General features: G+C 34.6%; 1 protein-coding gene across 1 annotated transcript in view; it reads left to right on the top strand.

Annotated features, from left to right (window-relative positions):
* Positions 1 to 17,895, top strand: part of LOC109075665 (carcinoembryonic antigen-related cell adhesion molecule 20-like) — a 36,635-nt gene that overhangs the window by 5,049 nt on the left and 13,691 nt on the right. Inside the window, exon 4 of the mRNA XM_042749253.1 lies at positions 5,505 to 5,638. Within this exon, the coding sequence (XP_042605187.1) occupies positions 5,505 to 5,638 (134 nt within the window). The remainder of the gene's footprint in view (positions 1 to 5,504; positions 5,639 to 17,895) is intronic.

The raw sequence follows: 17,895 nt of genomic DNA, 5'->3' as shown, positions 1-17,895 counted from the left end.
TTCTAATAAAAACAAGTTTATTATTTAACCACTAGCATTAGCCCTTGGTCATCCACCATCAACAGAAACACTGGTTGACCAACTTTGACACACACACGCACGCACGCACGCACCTCAACAACACATGCACACACATACACACACACACACACACACACACACACACACACACACACACACACACACACACACACAGCAGCTACACCAGAACTAAAACCTGCTTTAACCCTTGTGCATCAATTTAGTTCAGAAGGCAAGCAGAAATTATAGTGGTTCAATCTCTGGCGCCTCCTTAAAGCAATGCCTAAAAAGTATTCTATTTTCTTTGCAAGCATAAACACATCAAAGAGAGAGAAAAGATTATTTACAGCCAACACAAGTAATTTGCAAAGGAAATGTATGTGTTTTAATGCTTTTAACAGTTAATGAGGCTTATGTTTTATCTGCCTGGATCACTTTTAGGTACTGCTGATCCGCACTTGAACAACAATTACAGGTTTCAACACAATTTCTAAAAACATTAACCCAAAAGTGCTAGAAAGAAAAGCCCATAAATCTAAAGTTGTGTTCCAATTTGAGGTGGTTGTATCTCAAAAAAGATGACACCATGTTATGAAATTTATATAGCATTTAAATCAACCGTGGTTGACCAAAGTGCTTAACAATGTCCGGAAAAAATAAAATAAATAAATAAAATACATAAAATAAGAAGTCACACACAACAAGACAAATACAACAAAAGTTTGTGAAAGGTAAAACGAAACACTAAGATCCTCACATGCACAGGGGTATAAGCTTGACTTTTTTCTTTCTTCTGAGTGTGTCATGCCCAAATATTTACGCTGTGGTTATGTTACCTTGCATTTTCTAAACCTGCAAAAATACTAATGTGATGTTTGTCTGAGGATGTTAAGCAATGACTGTTTTAAGTCTTCAAACATTTGGTAGATATTTCTTTTTATATTCATCAACCAAACATCTGTGAGTATTTACTTATGCCAAATAGTATTTTTATTTATTGGCGCGGCTTGTTTTTTGTGCATGTGGAGGATAAACACATGATGTGCTCTTCATCTAGTCTCTTTTCAGTTCTGTTGTGTTCAGCTGTGATTATCAAGTTTATTTGTTTGTTTATTTTTGTTTATATTTTATTGATGTATTTGTCTTGTAGAATATTATCACAGTTTGATGGAGATGATTGCCTCTACATACTCATCAGTTCAGCCATTCTTCTCTTCAGCTTTAGACAGATTTTATTGGTTCTTTTTCTTTTGGTAGCATTCTTGTTTTTTTATTTGTCTTCTTTCATGTGGTGTTGCTCATTTTCTTCATTTTCTAAATTTCAAATTTAGCATCAGTTGAGTGGGAAAGTGCCTTGAAGCAAACCCACAAGACAATCTTTCTTGAAACACAAAACATCATGTACAGTATGTATTTTTTCTGTTTTTTGTATGTTTATGTGATAAAAACATTATTAAAAACACATCAGCTCTGTGGAAGATTATCTTATTTAAAAATACATTTATAAATTTCCCTTTGAATACTAATGACTCTAACACTTACTTATCAAAAGCTACCATGGTTGAATAAGAGGAAACAAAAACAAGACAGTTGTCCAAAAACATATAAATATATAAACCTCATGATCTATGTTGAAGTAATCAAGAAAACCCAGATTTGCTTTGAGCTGGCAATGTGATGATCACGAATTACCACATGAAGAACCAATCATATTAGACATGAAATATGTATCATCATGTCACCTTTGTCAAGCACTTATGCTGTATAAACTAAGCTGTACCCCTTTTGTTGGGGGATTTTCTCTGAAACCAATCTAAGATACTTCTGGCCATGATTAAATCATTTGAAAGCCACGTCTGAAAGCTCACTGGTTATTGGCCATTCTTTGTTTCTAAACCTGTTGTCCAACAAAAGAAACATTATTGCATGTTTTTACTAACAAAGCAGAATTTTAGAAATAACTCCTCTGTAATCTGATGTGGCTTCTTACCTCATAGGTACTATGGAAACATACATTCTATACTGCAAAAGTGCAATGGATTATAAATTCAACCACTTTCTAATGATTAAAAAAAAAAATACCCAAGTTATTTTAATAACACAGATGAAATTATATTCACTATAGTTGAGTGTTTATTGTCTTGATGTTTCATCATTTCAAAACGTTTCAATTATCTTTTTTAATTCGCTACAGCAATGGCTGGATGCATTTAATCTGCTATGTGCGGGTTTCCTGGAGTACCATTTCTATTACTTTCATTAAACCATGCATATGAGGGGCTTTCAGTTATAAGATGAAACAGACATTACATGTGTAATAAAACAAAAACACGTAGTAAGTTTTCAGTAATATCAGCTGTACTAGTAACAAAGAGATTATAAAATATTCAATAATTAGTACCTAGTACATGCACTTTTCCTCCATAAGATCAATAAAATCAGTTCATGCATTAAGACTCCCCCAGCACAAGAACAAAACAAACCTGTGAAACAAGTTTTTTTTTTTTTTTTTTTTTCTTCCAATGGATTCACAGTGTCTGGATCTAATATAAACTATTCACCAAAAAATACAGCAGAGTGGTTAATGTTGTGTGAATCCTCCCTCCTGAGAGTTTGACTCTTCTAAGCTCCGCCTACAACCCATTCATTTTGTATATACTATTGAGATCTTTGGTTCCCTTAAGATTTGGAAGTGTTCTTATTGTGTAAAGAAACGTTAAGTGGCTAAAAAGTAGAGAAATATTGTGTGAATTGTGTATAAAAACTGCATTTAATGATAAAACAGAAAGTAGCTAGAGAGTGTTCATTACCTGTGATTTACATATTCTAGGTCATTTTTTCTTTAGAGATGTGGTTTGACTTATTGGGTGGACAAACATCTAGTTAAGTGGCTATTCAGAATAAAGTGTTTGGTGAGTAGATGAAACCATTCCTGTATGTGCCCATCTTTGTCAGGTATTTACAATCAGAGTTATATAGAAAAAAATGCACTAGTTCTTCCAAGCTTTATAATTTTATTAATTAAGCGGTTTTATTCTTTTTTATGTTTCAGTTGTGTTTGCTGAATTCATTTTATGTTTTTACCTTGTTAGCCATCTACTTTTTGGGTTGATTAAATTGGCATGTGACTCTCCCCATTTATGTTGCTCTGCCCTGAACCTCCAGCCAGGATTTGTGTAACTGTACTCAGCCTAGCTCTGACTCCTCTCCAAACTGGAAGATAGAAACAAACTCCAGGGGTAAAAGAAGTAGTTGTAGTGCTTTCTTTTCACTGGAGCTCCCCTTGTGAGCAAAAAAGGCTTTTTCTTGTTGTGTTTTTTTTCTTTTTTTTTTTTTTTTTTTTGTATCTTTGGGCCTTGCTGACTAGCTAACAAATAACAACCTGTGATTTATTGGGAACTGCAACGTTTGTATTGTTATCCTTTTTGGTTTACTGTATTTTTCAATTGTTTTTTATAAAATCGTAATTTTAATTTCAAATTTGCTATTGTACATTTTCTTATACTTTTTTTCAACCTTTTTTAGGCCATATGTTTTGTATTTATTTATTGTTTGTGGAGTAATATTTATTGTTTGTAGAGTAATATTTCTGTAGCCATGACATTACTAAAGAATGATGCTTATTGCAATCAAAGCTCTTGAGGAGACTGGGCTCTTGTTTTTTTTTTTTTTTTTTTTCTCATCGCCATGAATTTTCCTCTGCACCTAGCTTCCCTTTCTGAACAAATGTGTTAAAAGTAAATTTGGCCAGAGTCGATTGAATTTAATATAATCTGGCTTATTTTATGTTTTACATTTCTACTCTCTCACATTACTCATGTGTTATGTTATATGTAATTAAGTAAAGAGAAACCTTTTATTTTATGCTTTATCTTGTTTTGTTGCCAAAATTTGTTTTTGTTTTCTGAAATCCAGACTCATTAATATGATAAAATCCAGATTGAGGGTTATGACTATGCAATGTTATATACCAAAGCCGTATAAAATCCACAACTAGATTCAAAAGTTAGTCAAGACAAATTTTAGGTTGGCTTGAGAAAGCCTAGCCTGAAATTTTAAAGCCAGCTCAAAAAGCCTGAAGTTTGAAAAAATTTTGACAGATTAGATGAATGCTGATAGCATGTTAAAAACATGATTAGCACATGTTTTAACACGATTGGCCTGTTACTAGCATGTGGCTGGCATGATTAGCAAGTAAGCTAGCATGTTTCTACCATATTGCTTACATGAGTTGGCATACCACTACAATGTTGCCAGCGCATGTTAACAAGCAACTTATGCTCAGAAGCTGAATCTCATAAGAATAATTAGAAGGAAAAGAAGCTTAGCAGTAGATCAGTAGGTTGGCTTCTCTCAAGGCAACCCTTAATACAATAATAATAATCACTATATAAGTTTAAGTAGCATTTATGTGATAGATCGTGCATATTTTAATGAGACTGGAAATCACTGGAGATCAGAGTAGAGATCTGTACAGATGTTCAGTGTAAAGAGAGATTCAGAGACAGACTGAAGGTGGATCATCAGACTGGATCTCTGACCATCATGAACACCAGAACCACAGACTCTGGAGATTATAAACTACAGATCAGCAGCAGAAACAGCAGCTTCAGCGTCACCAGAGTGAAGAGATTCAGTGTTTCTGTCACTGGTGAGTAAATAACTTTAAAAAAGAAAAATCTTTACAGCCCGATATGTGTTGGGTTTTGGACTGTGGGCTGTTTGGTTTTGAATGTGATTTCAGCAAGTGCAACTTATGTTGATCCTGGAACAATATTCAATCAACCAATCAGAATTGCTGAGGAGAAGTTTACAGGAAATTTAAATTTTAGCCTTACAACCAGAGTTAGGTGCTTCTACACCCTTGTTATTCAACCATCATTTCCTTCTAATTTTAGGGATAAATTATGGGTAGGTTTAGGGGTAGGGATAGGGTTAGGTCTGTATTTAAAATAAATAAATAAAAAAAAATAAAAAAAAAATGTTGATCCAGGATCATCAAAAACATGCTGATGCAGAAACATGTCTTATTTGCCAAACTCACAGTGTTTTGAGTCAATGACACTTTGAATGACGTTATTAACATGCAAAATTAATAATACCAGCCGGTTTCCCTATGAGTCATGCTGCTTCCTTTTGAGCTGAATGTGCTGTGATGCTGAAAACATGCTAGATACAACAGAAGGTGCCATTTATCAGTTTAATCAATTTTATACAATTGATGACTGAAGTAGGAAGTGAAAGTGAAGTGATGTGTGGCCAAGTATGGTTACCCATACTCAGAATTTGTGCACACACACACACACACACACACACACACACACACACACACACACACACACACACACACACACACACACACACACACACACACACACACACACACACACACACACCCACACACACCATGAACACACCTGGAGCAGTAAATATCATTCAAAGATATTGCTTAATATGGGATTTATTATCATTCATGTTTTTAGCTGTTCCAGATTCAGATCTGTCTCCAGCTGCTGTCGCAGGAATAGTTGTTGCTGTTATTCTTCTGGTGGCTGCGGCTGTAGCTGCTGGTGTGGTTAACTATCGCCGCAGGAGCCGTACAGCAGTACCACAGAATGTAAGTAATACATACAGCTTTTTTAACAAAATATTTATGAGATTTACTGTGCGAACTGTATTCTGTTTTTATTGTTGACTAAAACAAAAGGGTGCACTGTAAATAGTCATCTTCAATATTAATTTTTAACAACACAGAACCAGATATTTTACCAGTGAGGCAATGGCAAAAACATTTAAAAACACCAATTAATTCCCGAATAAACTAAATAACAATGATATTAACAACACAATGTGCAGCCTTTGTCACAGAGCAATTGTCTTATTAGAAAACACCAGTGCATCATTTCAAGAATCCTAGATGTGATATTGAAATAAAACAATGAAAGTTTATACTACAATAAAGAAGATGATCATCTGATGCAGTTTAACATGTTGTGCTAAATTATTAGGGAATGAAAACCTTTCCACAAACAACTGTTCCAATTCCAAGTCTCTAGTAAACTCAAAAAGAAAGAAAAAAAATTAAAAGAAACATCATTCCACTTTCACTTAAGAACTGTTTCACAAATGCATGCAAAAATGGTTAATGTTCATCGATCAAGCACGGTAAACATTGTTTAACCCTTAAATGCATACCTTAGGTCTTCAGCGACATGGGACATCATTCTCTACCCTCTCCCTCCTTCATTTTTTAAAGTTAGACATCAACTTTCTTAGTATTCCTCAATCTATTAATTATAAACAATATAACAAGAAAAAAAAAATAGTAAAATATAAAAGAATGCCAGTTTTCTGATAATGTTGTTTTGTAAAAGTGTATAGGGTCGCTAGAGACCAGAGGTAAGTAAATGTGTATTTTTTTCTGCCCAACTTAATTTACATATCTGATGACTCAAACACTTTACTCCTCAAGGTGACACTATTCGATACACAATGATGATGTTTCACTCATAATTACCGCAGGCATAAAACAAACCATTATCATCAGCAAAAATTGAACTGGTTTGAATGGCTTTACTGCAGAGCAATTATACTAAATGCAATGCAATATAAATGTCACTGGCATTTGATGCTGGATGTGGTGAATAAACTGCCAGTGATCAAAATATTGAATATCAAGTCATTGAAAATGATAGTTTTGAGAATATTGTTGAGATTGTGAATATGAGGCAGATGCTGAATGTACCGTGGAAGTGCACTCTGACGATGACAGCGATGGTAAAATCATCTGTTCAAATTGAACCCTTTTATATGTGTGTGTGTGTGTGTGTGTGTGTGTGTGTGTGTGTGTGTGATGACGATGAATGACATGACAGGTCTTCATCTAGTCTCTTTTTCAGTTCTATTGTGTTCAGCTGTGATTGTCAAGTTTATTTGTTTGTTTGTTTGTTTTGTTTTTATATTTTGCTGATGTATTTGTCTTGTAGAATATTATCACAGTTTGATGGAGACGATTGCCTTTACATAATTATCAGTTCAGCCATTCTTCTTCAGCTTAAGACTAACAGTTTTTTTTTTATTTGTCTTTCATGTGGTGTTGCTCATTTTCTTTCATTTTCTACTAAGCTTACATCAGTTACATCAGTTTGAGGGAAAAAAGTACATTGAAAGCCAAAACCCACAACACAATCTTTTCTTGAAACACAAAACATCATGTATGTATTTTTATCTGTCATTTTCTTTTGAATATGATAAACATTAATAAAAACATTATCTAACTCATTATAAAAAACATTTTCTTTTTAAAACCAAAATAAATCAACAACTTATTTTCAAAAGTTACTGCGTGTTGAATAAGAGGCCGAATTTACTTTTTGCTTGTTGAATATGAGAAAAAAAAACAAAACAGTTGTCCCAAAACATATAAATATATAAACCTCATGATTTGAGTAACAAGCTGAAGTAATCAAGAAACCCAGATTTGTAGTTTTGGATTTTGTTTTCCCTTAATAATAAAAAATTTCATTTAAAAACTGCATGTTGTGTTTTAACTTGTATTTATTTTTTACTAATATTTGAAGTTGTTTTGATGATCTAGAGCATTCAAGTCTTGGCTGACAAACGTACAAAAAAAAATAAGAAAATCAGGGAAGGGGCTGGCATTTTTTCACCTGCATTGTATATATAGATAGATCAAGGATAATACAGTTCAGAGGCTTTTAAACATCCCGAGGAATGCCAGCCTTGCAGGAAAACCACAAAAGAGCGCCTTTATAAACCTTAACGTCTAGCATTTCAATACAAGCATTTTATGCAACATGGAAAATGTTTAACCCACGTGGCAAGTTACAAAAATAAGGCCAGCCTTGCAGGAAAACCACAGACTTGCGCAACAGTCTCTTAAAGGATGTACTGGTGCCATGTGACGAGTCGTAAAGGCAAAAGGTACTTGTACTAGTACATTTTTTTTCAATTAATTGTTAGTTAATCCTTTTATAAATGCATTAAGTTTATATATATATATATATATATATATATATATATATATATATATATATATATATATATATATATATATATATATCTCGTATTTAATTTAGTCTGAATTTGTTTTTATGATGCAAAATCGAAAGCATTTTTTTTCCAACGGAGTTAGGCAAATTAAGTGAACCCAGCTCGGTCAGTGATGCTTTTTATGTCTTTTGTCATGAAAATTAATGTAACAAAAAAAATCAGCTACGATTAAATGAGAATGTTTAAGTTCACCTAACACAATAGCCTACATTTATTCAAATACTCAGCCTATTGTGGACGCATTTGAAATTAGTAGCCTAGAATAAATTGTGAGGCATGAGGTCATGATTAAATGATGTATGCAAAGGACTATGAGATTTCTTTTGGTTCATGAGTAAATGTGGGGTGTAATTTCGTGTAGAAAATGAAATACAGAGAAAGTTTAGTTTGATACCAACTCTACCATTCATCAATATATTCACCTGCGGTTACAGAATTTGTTGGTAGAGGGTGGAGTTCGGATAGCTCCTCTCAAAACACACTTGCATTGCTGTTGTCCAGTTTGGTACTAACTTGTATTGAGCTGTTTTTGGAATATGGCTGTTCAGCTGCAGTAGGCCTATGTCAGAGGAGCGTGGGAAAGGGACTCACTGCAGAAGAGTGAGAGAGAACAAGGTAAAGAGTGAGAGTCTGTTTTTCAGATAATCATTTTTAAACACTACTGGAGTTTCAAAACTGCAGCCCATTTACTGTAGGCATATTATTCAATATAAAAGCTTTAGAATTGTGTTTCTCAAACTCAGTGTTAGCATTAATCAACATGCACAACTTTGTGGCAGCATCAGCAGAAATCAGCTCAGTAAAGAAGTAAGATTTTTGTGTTGGTTTTTATAAGCAGTGGTGGTTCTAGCTTGTCTGGTGCCTTGAGGCGAACCACCCCTTCTGCAACCTCAAAATGGAAATGAATTTTATATAAATTTAGCAGAGATGGTGATAGCTGCAGATACTGTAAAGAGGGTGAAATTATCTCCCATGTGAGAACAAAACGTCAGGAGCTTTTCACAAACAGATGCCATGCAACAAAACAATAAAACTAATCACGAGAAGAGATCTCCAAAAAGAGCAGACAACACCTTTGCTTGCTCATTTGCCGTTTATTCTCCCCCCTGCCCTCTCTGCCTCTCCCTTCTCGTAGCACTTTTTCCCCCAAGGGTTTCACTCAAAAGTTCAGTAAGAATATGTATATTCCACTTCTCATGTATCTTGTAAAATCTGTTGTTTTCCCCTTCATGTTTTGAAGTATCATTCTAAAAGTCCAATGTGCGATTAGTAAAATGGTTCTCCAATTTCACAGTAGTCACTTTCTTTGTTTCTTGTCTGAGTATATAGAGTGATGTGACAAAAGGAAACACTTCCAGTGGGATTCTGTAGTCAAGAAACCCAAGCGCGGTGTGTGAGTCTCACCGGAACTTTGCGCTTTCTAGGGCACTCTGTGACTGTGTGTGTCTCTCTGCTGTATCGGAGTATCGTTTCTTTTTATTTTGAAATGTGTAATTGTGTTAAGCTTACATTATGTTCTATGAGCATTATAAATGTTCACACTTTATGGTTTGTGTACTACATGTGCACATAGACTAGATAAGTTTATTCCTAAAATGATTACTTTGCTCTAAGTGTTCTTTGAAATGCTAATGAAATGCTATGCATTCTAAACCATATGTCTTGTGTAAAAATTAGAATACTTGGTAACATTGGAATGGCTCAGTAATTTAAGTTACATGTGTGTGACTATATGTTGAGGTTGTGTTTTCCTCCTACGTGGAACACTTGGCTGTTTCCCATATATAGCTGCAGTGATCCATGTACAGGAGCATAGAACTGCTACCTTGTTGCTACAATGTGATTCTATAATTCGTTATCTTTTCTGAATCTGAATCTAGCTTTTAATGATATAAATAGTATGAGACATTACAACTTAAATAAAATGTTTTATTTGTTTTATCCTATGAACTCTCACAAAATCATTATGACTAGTAAATTGTAGGGAGGCTCATGAATGATGGGAGCAGTAGGCGTCATGGAGGACCTTCTGATTTCTGTCTATCACTGATGTTATCAAGTTGTGTATGGGAGATTTGGGAGACCTGCTCTTGGGCCTAAACAAGACTCAAATGAGAAATTAGGTCCCCAATGAACAAATAATTGAAAGTATGGGATTTCCAGATTAATCAAATATCGAAAAGAATTAATAAACAATTGATATTTGTGATCAGCTTTTGATTAGAAAAACAGTCTAAATTTAATGATCACTAGGGTCCAATACTGTCGGATGTTGTACAAGATCTTTTTTTTTTTTTTTACATAAAAAAAATAATACAAATAAATCATATAATAAATCATAGTTTGGGACCCAAATTATAGTGAATATGGAAACATTTTGATTCGCCATATGAGAGAGGCAATGTGAGCCCAACATTGGTTTCTGTTTCATTTAAAATGAGTTTACTCTGATGTCATTTATATAGTTGATATTTGAAACCCTTCACATGTGAATTTAAAATATTCTAGCTGACCCCCCCAGCAATGTTTCCTCTATTGTTTTTTCTGTTGAGCAAAATTTTATCTATTAAGGACATTTCGCCACCTTGAGCAAAAACATCTATAAACGACCTTGTACAGCACACAGTGTGTAACTTTTAATGTGTGATTTATTATTGATTTGACCATTGATGTACCTAACCCAAACATGTACATTTTAGGTTACCGGAGAAAACATTTTTGTACAGTATAATACAACGCTGGTCAAAAACGTTTGGGATCAGTTTTTTTGTGGACATGTTTCTACGCCATCAGGGCTGTATGATTTCTGAAGGATCATGTTACACTGAAGACTGGAGTAATGATGTAAATTCAGTGTAAATATGAAGCAATGATCAAATGACAAACAAATTATTCAAAGACCATATAAGAAAAAAAAATATAGTATATTTACATTCAAATAATAGATATATTATATGGATAAATATATCTAGTACTGTATAAAAGATAGCGAACTGAGGGTCAGGGTTTCCTCTTATTATTCTATATAAGGGTTTGAAGCAATAAGTGTAAAATGACTAATTCTCTCTAATGACCTTATTTTGAGCCACATGTCAGGCTACAATTTGATTACTGTCTGCATATACTGGTAGCATTTGTTTGAGATTAACTTTAACGTATATAACTGCTATGTTACTTAATCTCAGTATAATATCAGTCATACTCCAGGTCCATAGTGCGATCATGTATGACTGTACACAAAAAAAACAACTGTTTAGCTGCAGGCGTCAGAGGAGTGAGGAAGAGAACGCTCCGCCTGAGATGGGTCTCTCGGAATAAACAGATGGATAAGTTTATGTATTTATTTAGCGTACAGATTCTTACTTTTTTCATCTCATCTTTTTTTTTTATTGTTCATGTCACGTTGAACTCACGGACGTTTAAATAATCCTAGACTCATTGGTAAACAGGGGCTTTTATGGACAGTACTTAATAATTATACTATCAACTAACAGAGTGCTTTTTGGTACTATGAATAAATCATTTTATCTGTGCAGTTAACTGATTGAGGCCTCAGATGCTGCCAAATTTTACTAGAAAAGGGATTTATAAATCTTCAAAAGGTAGCCAGTAGGATGCATTATAAATGTATATATATATCCTGGTTCTTCCAAGCTTCTATAAACAGTTTAGACTCGTATTGTTCGTCTTTTTTCGTTTCAGTTGTGGTTTGATTAATGATCTCTGCACACGGGCACACAACATACTTTTTTACCTTATAAATACTCACTTTTGGGGTTGATTCAAATCTCTGCATGTAAGCATTCACAAAAATTTATGTAAAACTATGCCCATGACAACCATTGGATTTTGTAAAACATGTACCTCAGCTTAACTTGGACTCCTCTCCAAACTATAAGATAGAAAACGCTCCTCAGGTGGGCAAAGTAGTTGTAATGCTTTTCATTGGAGCCCTCTTGTGGGCAAAAATGCTTTTTTTTCTTCTTCTTCTTCTTGTTTTTGTATGTTTGGGCAAACAGGGAATAACTAACCAATAATAACCTTTTGATTTTTTTGAGAAATGCAACATTTTTTATTGCCGGTTTTTTATTGATTTATTGTATTTTTATTTGTTTTCATTTCTTCATGTAATTTTTTTCACCTTTATTTATTTATTTTTTACATTTAGGCTATATGTTTTGAATTTATTGTTTGTTTGTTTGTTTGTTTGTTTGTTTGTGGAGTAATATTTCTATAGCCATGACATTAATAAAGAATGATGCTTATTGCAGTCAAAGCTGCAGAGACAGGATGCTCTTGTGTTTTTTTTTTTTTTTTTTTTTTGTCCCACTCATGACTTCACCTCAGCACCCCATCTCTCAACAAATGTGTTAAAAGTAATTTGGCCACATATTTTATTTCCACAAGTCTACTCTCACATTACTCATCCAACACGTGCTACTCCACATGTTATGTTGTAAAGAGAAAACTTATTTTATGTTTATCTTGTTTTATTGTTAAATTTGTTTTATGAACTAAAACCAAACTAAATAAAGACTAAAAAAAACAAAAAAATCCATACGCAATGCTATATACTAAAGCGATAAAATCTTTATAAAATCACAACTAGAGTTAAAAAGTTGTCAGAGAGTCAAATTTTAGGTTGGCTTGAGAAAGTCTAGCCTGAAAGTTTAAAGCAGCGCTAAAAGCCTGAAGTTTGAAAATTTAGATTAGATTAGATAGATGCTGATAACATGTTTCTAGTAGGCATGATTATCATGATTTTAACATGATTGGCCTGTTACTAGCATATTGCTGGCATGATTTTACTACGTTCTAGCATGTTGCTAGAAGTAAGATTAGTAGATGTTGCTAACATTATTAGCATACTACTACCATGTTGCTAGCATGATTCACCAAGTAACTTCCCGCTCACAGAAGCTGGTAGTAGCGCTCATAAATTTTAGTCTCATAAGAATAATAATAAGAAGAAGCTTAAATAGCAGATTTCTCAAGCCAGCCTAATAATAATAATAATAATACTAATAATACTGAATAACAAATCACTATAAGTTTAAGTAGCATTTTCAGTAAGATGGGTTTTCTCAAGCCAACTTAATATGAAGCTTAAATAGCAGATCAGTAGGTTGGTTTTCTCACGCCAATCTAATTATACAATAGGCCTATTTTACAAACGGAGCACTGTGAAGCACAAACAAATGGAATTTACCTCTGTGACTTGTGTGCTGAGACTGCAATACTGTGAGGAGCACTGTTTTTGTGAAGTAAACGCATGTGCATGTTTTCGCATTGATTTCTCAATGATAGTGGGAGATGTGGCATCTACCGCATCGATTTGGAGGGGCCATCTGACTTCAGTTGGACAGGTTTGAAAATTCCACTCAGCAGCTCTTGCTCTGTATGTAGGCTCTGTGCATTTAGACCGTTTTGTGGTGATGGTTTTCACTAGCTGGAGGATGGTTGTTGAAGTCCTACCACAAACAATATTTTCAAAGGTAAAACCATCATCGCTTGTTTCAAGCAGAGGAACACACAACGCATGCATCGTTGGGTACTCATACATAATGGCTTCTTTAGGAAGACGTGGAGGAGAAGAACTGTTGAAAAAGTCGTTTATTTTGTTTTCTTTGCGCACAAGGTATAATCAGCGAAAAATTACCAGGTGCTGAAGCACTGATGTCACGTGTCAGAAAGTCCTGCGGGTGACAGTCATCATAAAAAATAATCAATGTAATGTGGTTTCCAAATATGGTAAAAAAGGTCTACAGGTTTGGAACGGACTAGTAGTGGAAAAAAGGAGGTTTAAGAAAAGCTCAAAATGGTGGAATAATATTTATGCATGGCAACAAAAAAAAAAAAAATGTTTATTAGTTATTAGTTTTATTCAGCTTGACTCAGAGGAAAAAAATATTTAGATTGTAGCCTGTATGGCTGTGCTGAGATATGAGTAAAACATAAAAGTACTTATATCGATCAGGGTGTGTGTGGCCAGACACTTCTATTATGACACTTTTTAAAGAAAGGAAGAGAATCTTTACAAATACAATAGGATTTGGGTTTGGTGCTCAGACCTGGGAAGGCGACAAGAGTTGGAAATGCTGAAGTTCCATTGTGGAATAAATGAATGTGGAATAGCTGTTAGGAAACAGGAACAGAGAATTTAGGAAAATAAAAACATCTCACTCAGATCTAGATCTAAATAATAGAAAGAAAGCACAAGCTCAGTCCAGTCAAGAACCTTTTAGATTTTGATAAGTGAAGTTAGTGGAGAGAATTTGAAATACTATGAGAAACTTTGAACATAAAAGAGCCATTGCTTAGCGGCAAAGAAGACCAGGAGTGATCTGACTGCCATGCTCAGAACTGTGACACTGACCTCAGCTGGTGAAAATGAGTTATTGGTTCCATATATGACTAGTCTATAATATTGTACAAAATTGTAAAAATATATAATATAGACAAATAGAGAATAAATCTTTCTTCTCCTTTCTTTCCCTTTCTTTCTGCTGCTAACAATACTTACATCAAAAAGACTGTAACATCTGCATTTATGCCTTTTAAGCACCTTTATCAAACATAAACGACGTAAAAGAAACTGAAAGTGTTGCAGACAAGCAGAGATTCCATTTAATGGCCAGAAGACGTAATGGGAATAGATAGATATATAAATAGATAGATAGACAGACAGACAGACAGACAGACAGACAGACGGATAGACAGATAGATAGATAGATAGATAGATAGATAGATAGATAGATATGCCGTTCACAAACATACCTCATCAGGATAATTTGATAACTCAGAGGCAACTCAAAACATCTTAGTAAATCTCGCACCTGAGAGCCTTTCAAAAAACCTATAACATCTGGAAGTATCACTACACAAGCATTTTATGCAATATGAGAAAACGTTTTAACCCACGTGACCAGTTTCCAAAGTAGGCCAGCCCCCACAGGAAAAACCACACAGACTTGCGCAGCAGTTCTTAAAGGATGTGTACTAGTGCCGCGATCGCAGGACAGTCAGAAGGCTAGAAAACCATTCTGCACGCTGGCCAAGCTGCTACTGGAAGCTCATCACGACCCTTTGTACTAGTACATATTCTAATTCTCAATTCGAATTGCTTAGTTAATCCTTTATAAATGCATTAGGTTTTTTTTTGTTTGTTTTTTTTTTTATATAAAAAGTCTTGTTTTAATTTAGGCTGTTGTTTTATGATGCAAAATCATCGAAAAGCATTCTTTTCCAACGGAAGTTAGGTATGAAAAGGGTAAACCCAAGAACACAAGTCAATGATGCTTTTTATGTCTTTGTGTAAAAATTAATTTAACAAAAATCAGCTATGATTAAATAGAATGTATCAGTTCACTTAACACAATAGTTTTACATTTATTCAAATACTCAACCATTGTGGGCTTATTTGAAAATTAGTAGCCTAGAACAAATTGTGAGCATGAGGTCATGATTGAATGATGTGTATCACCAAGGACTATGGTTCTTTGGTTCATGAGTAAAATGTGGAGTGTAATTTTGTTTTACTGTAGGCAGATTGTTCATTATAAAAAGCTTTAGGAATTTTATTTCTCAAACTCACTGTCATCATTAATCAACATGCACAAATTTGTGGTAGCTCAGTAAAAGTAATTGTCTTAAAAGGGTACCATGCTGGTGGCTGTTCTTAGCCTTTCTGGTGCTCCCCTCTACCTACACCACCCTTCTGCAAACCTCAAAATGAAATTATTTTTTACATAAATTTAGCAAATGAGTGATAGCTGCAGATACCGTGGCAAGTGAAATTATCTCCTGTGAAACAAAAACGTCAGGAACCCCTACAAACAGATGCCATGCAACAAAAACACAAAACTAATCTGGAGAAGAGGATCTCCAAAAAGAGCATGACAACACCACCCCCCTTTGCTCTACTATAACTGCATTTATCACTAATACACTCCATTGTTTTGCTGTAAGTTTTCTTTGAAATACTTAGGGTAAAAAGGCCGTAGATGCTATGCATTCCTTGTGACCATGCGTGTCAGGCAAAAATAGAATAACTGTAACATTGGAATTATTCAGTAACTTAAAGTTACATGTGTGACAATGTTGAGTTTGTTTTCTCCTCCTCTACGTGGAACACTTGGCGGCTTCCCCATATAGCCAGTAGTGATCCATGCACAGGAGCATAGGAACTGCCTTTGTTGCTACAATGTGATTCACAATTGTATTATATCTCTGTGAATTGGCATCTAGCTTTTAAATTATATAAGTAGCATGTGAGACATTACCTGGCAAATAAAAATGTTTTTATTGTTTTTATCCCGGAACTCTCCTGAAATCATTATGGCTAGTAAATTGTGAGGGAGGCTCTCATGAATGATAGGAAAGCAGTAGGCACGCCACTCTGATGCATCTCTGATTTCTGTCTATCACTGATGTTACTGTTGTATGGGAAATTGGGAGACCTGCTCTTGGGCCTAAACAAGACTCAAATGAGACATTAGGTCCGTAATGAACAAATAATTGAAAGTATGGGATTTCCAGATTAATCAAATATCGAAATTAATAAACAATTGATATTTGTGATCAGCTTTTGATTAGAAAAACAGTCTAAATTTAATGATCACTTAAAATTAGGGGTCAGACTAAACACGGAAAGTTAACCGAAATAGAAAACTAAAGTGAACTTTGCAGAAGCGCCAAAAAGTAAAAGACTGAACAAGGGAAGCAAAAGGGCATTAAACCTTCAACCAGGCTGCTGTCCTTGCTTTTTGGGCCGGTGGTGGATCCTTACTATGGTTGACTTTACCAAGTCAACAGCATTTACAGTAGACTTATTTACACAGACAGTTTAATAAAACTGTACAGTGCTTAATGCATCTCACACCACAGAATTGGCTACAACAGCATAATAATGTTATGAGCCTAGGGTGGTTTAAATCAGTTTTTAATATAGAAATGAAATGTGGGAAAATGCCCCACGCTGGGCAAACCTTAAATAAGAAATAATAATTCCATTCAAGTGATTCGTGTCAGATGGCTGATTCATTAAAGACTTGAAGCAAGTTACACTTAAAGGGGGTTCAAATGACACAATTTTATGTTTCCCTGTAAGGTCTGTTTTGGGCTTTACTTTTGTTCATTGTTTTCATGTCTTTTATTTTGTAGTTTGATTTATGCTGTTTGTGCTCATGCTTCCCTTGCCTCATGTATCTCTGACTTGTGTATGTACATGTTCTCATTGGTTATTGTCTTGTCATGTGATTATCGCCTTGCTTCGGCTCCCTGCATTGTTGTTTCTTTAGTCATGTGTCTTGTTTCCATTGGTTTGTTCTGTCATGTGACCCCTATTGTCTGTGGTATAAGTAGCCATGTCTTTGCCATTGTCTCTGTCGTATTAATGTTAAAAATCTGCTGCTATGAGTCTAGTCTGTTTCTGTCAAGTCTGATTCATGCCTCGTCAAGTCAAGTCTTTTAAAGTCAAGTCAAGTCAAGTCTAGTCAAGTCTTTGTTTCTTGTTTGGATTATGTTTGGATGTTTTGGATCTCTCTGTAAATAAACTGCACTTGGTCTCACTTCACGCTCACCTTCAGTGGGACTATCTTTACATTCCCTTTGTCTTTGGAATGTTATGTTACCCTGCATACAAGATCCGGTGAAATCCTGACCAGGTTAAATGACCCACACGGTATTGATGTTCCATGCATATGAGTGGTAAAAACACAATAGCCTATTCCATTTATTTTTTTTCTGTTGCAGGCAAAGCTTCACAGTCTTATACCACTTCCTGGTCAGTATTTTGTTTGG

The sequence above is a fragment of the Cyprinus carpio genome, chromosome B22 (assembly GCF_018340385.1).
Source record: "Cyprinus carpio isolate SPL01 chromosome B22, ASM1834038v1, whole genome shotgun sequence".
Classification (NCBI taxonomy): Eukaryota; Metazoa; Chordata; class Actinopteri; order Cypriniformes; family Cyprinidae; genus Cyprinus; species Cyprinus carpio.
This window is presented reverse-complemented; position numbering and strand designations above follow the sequence as displayed.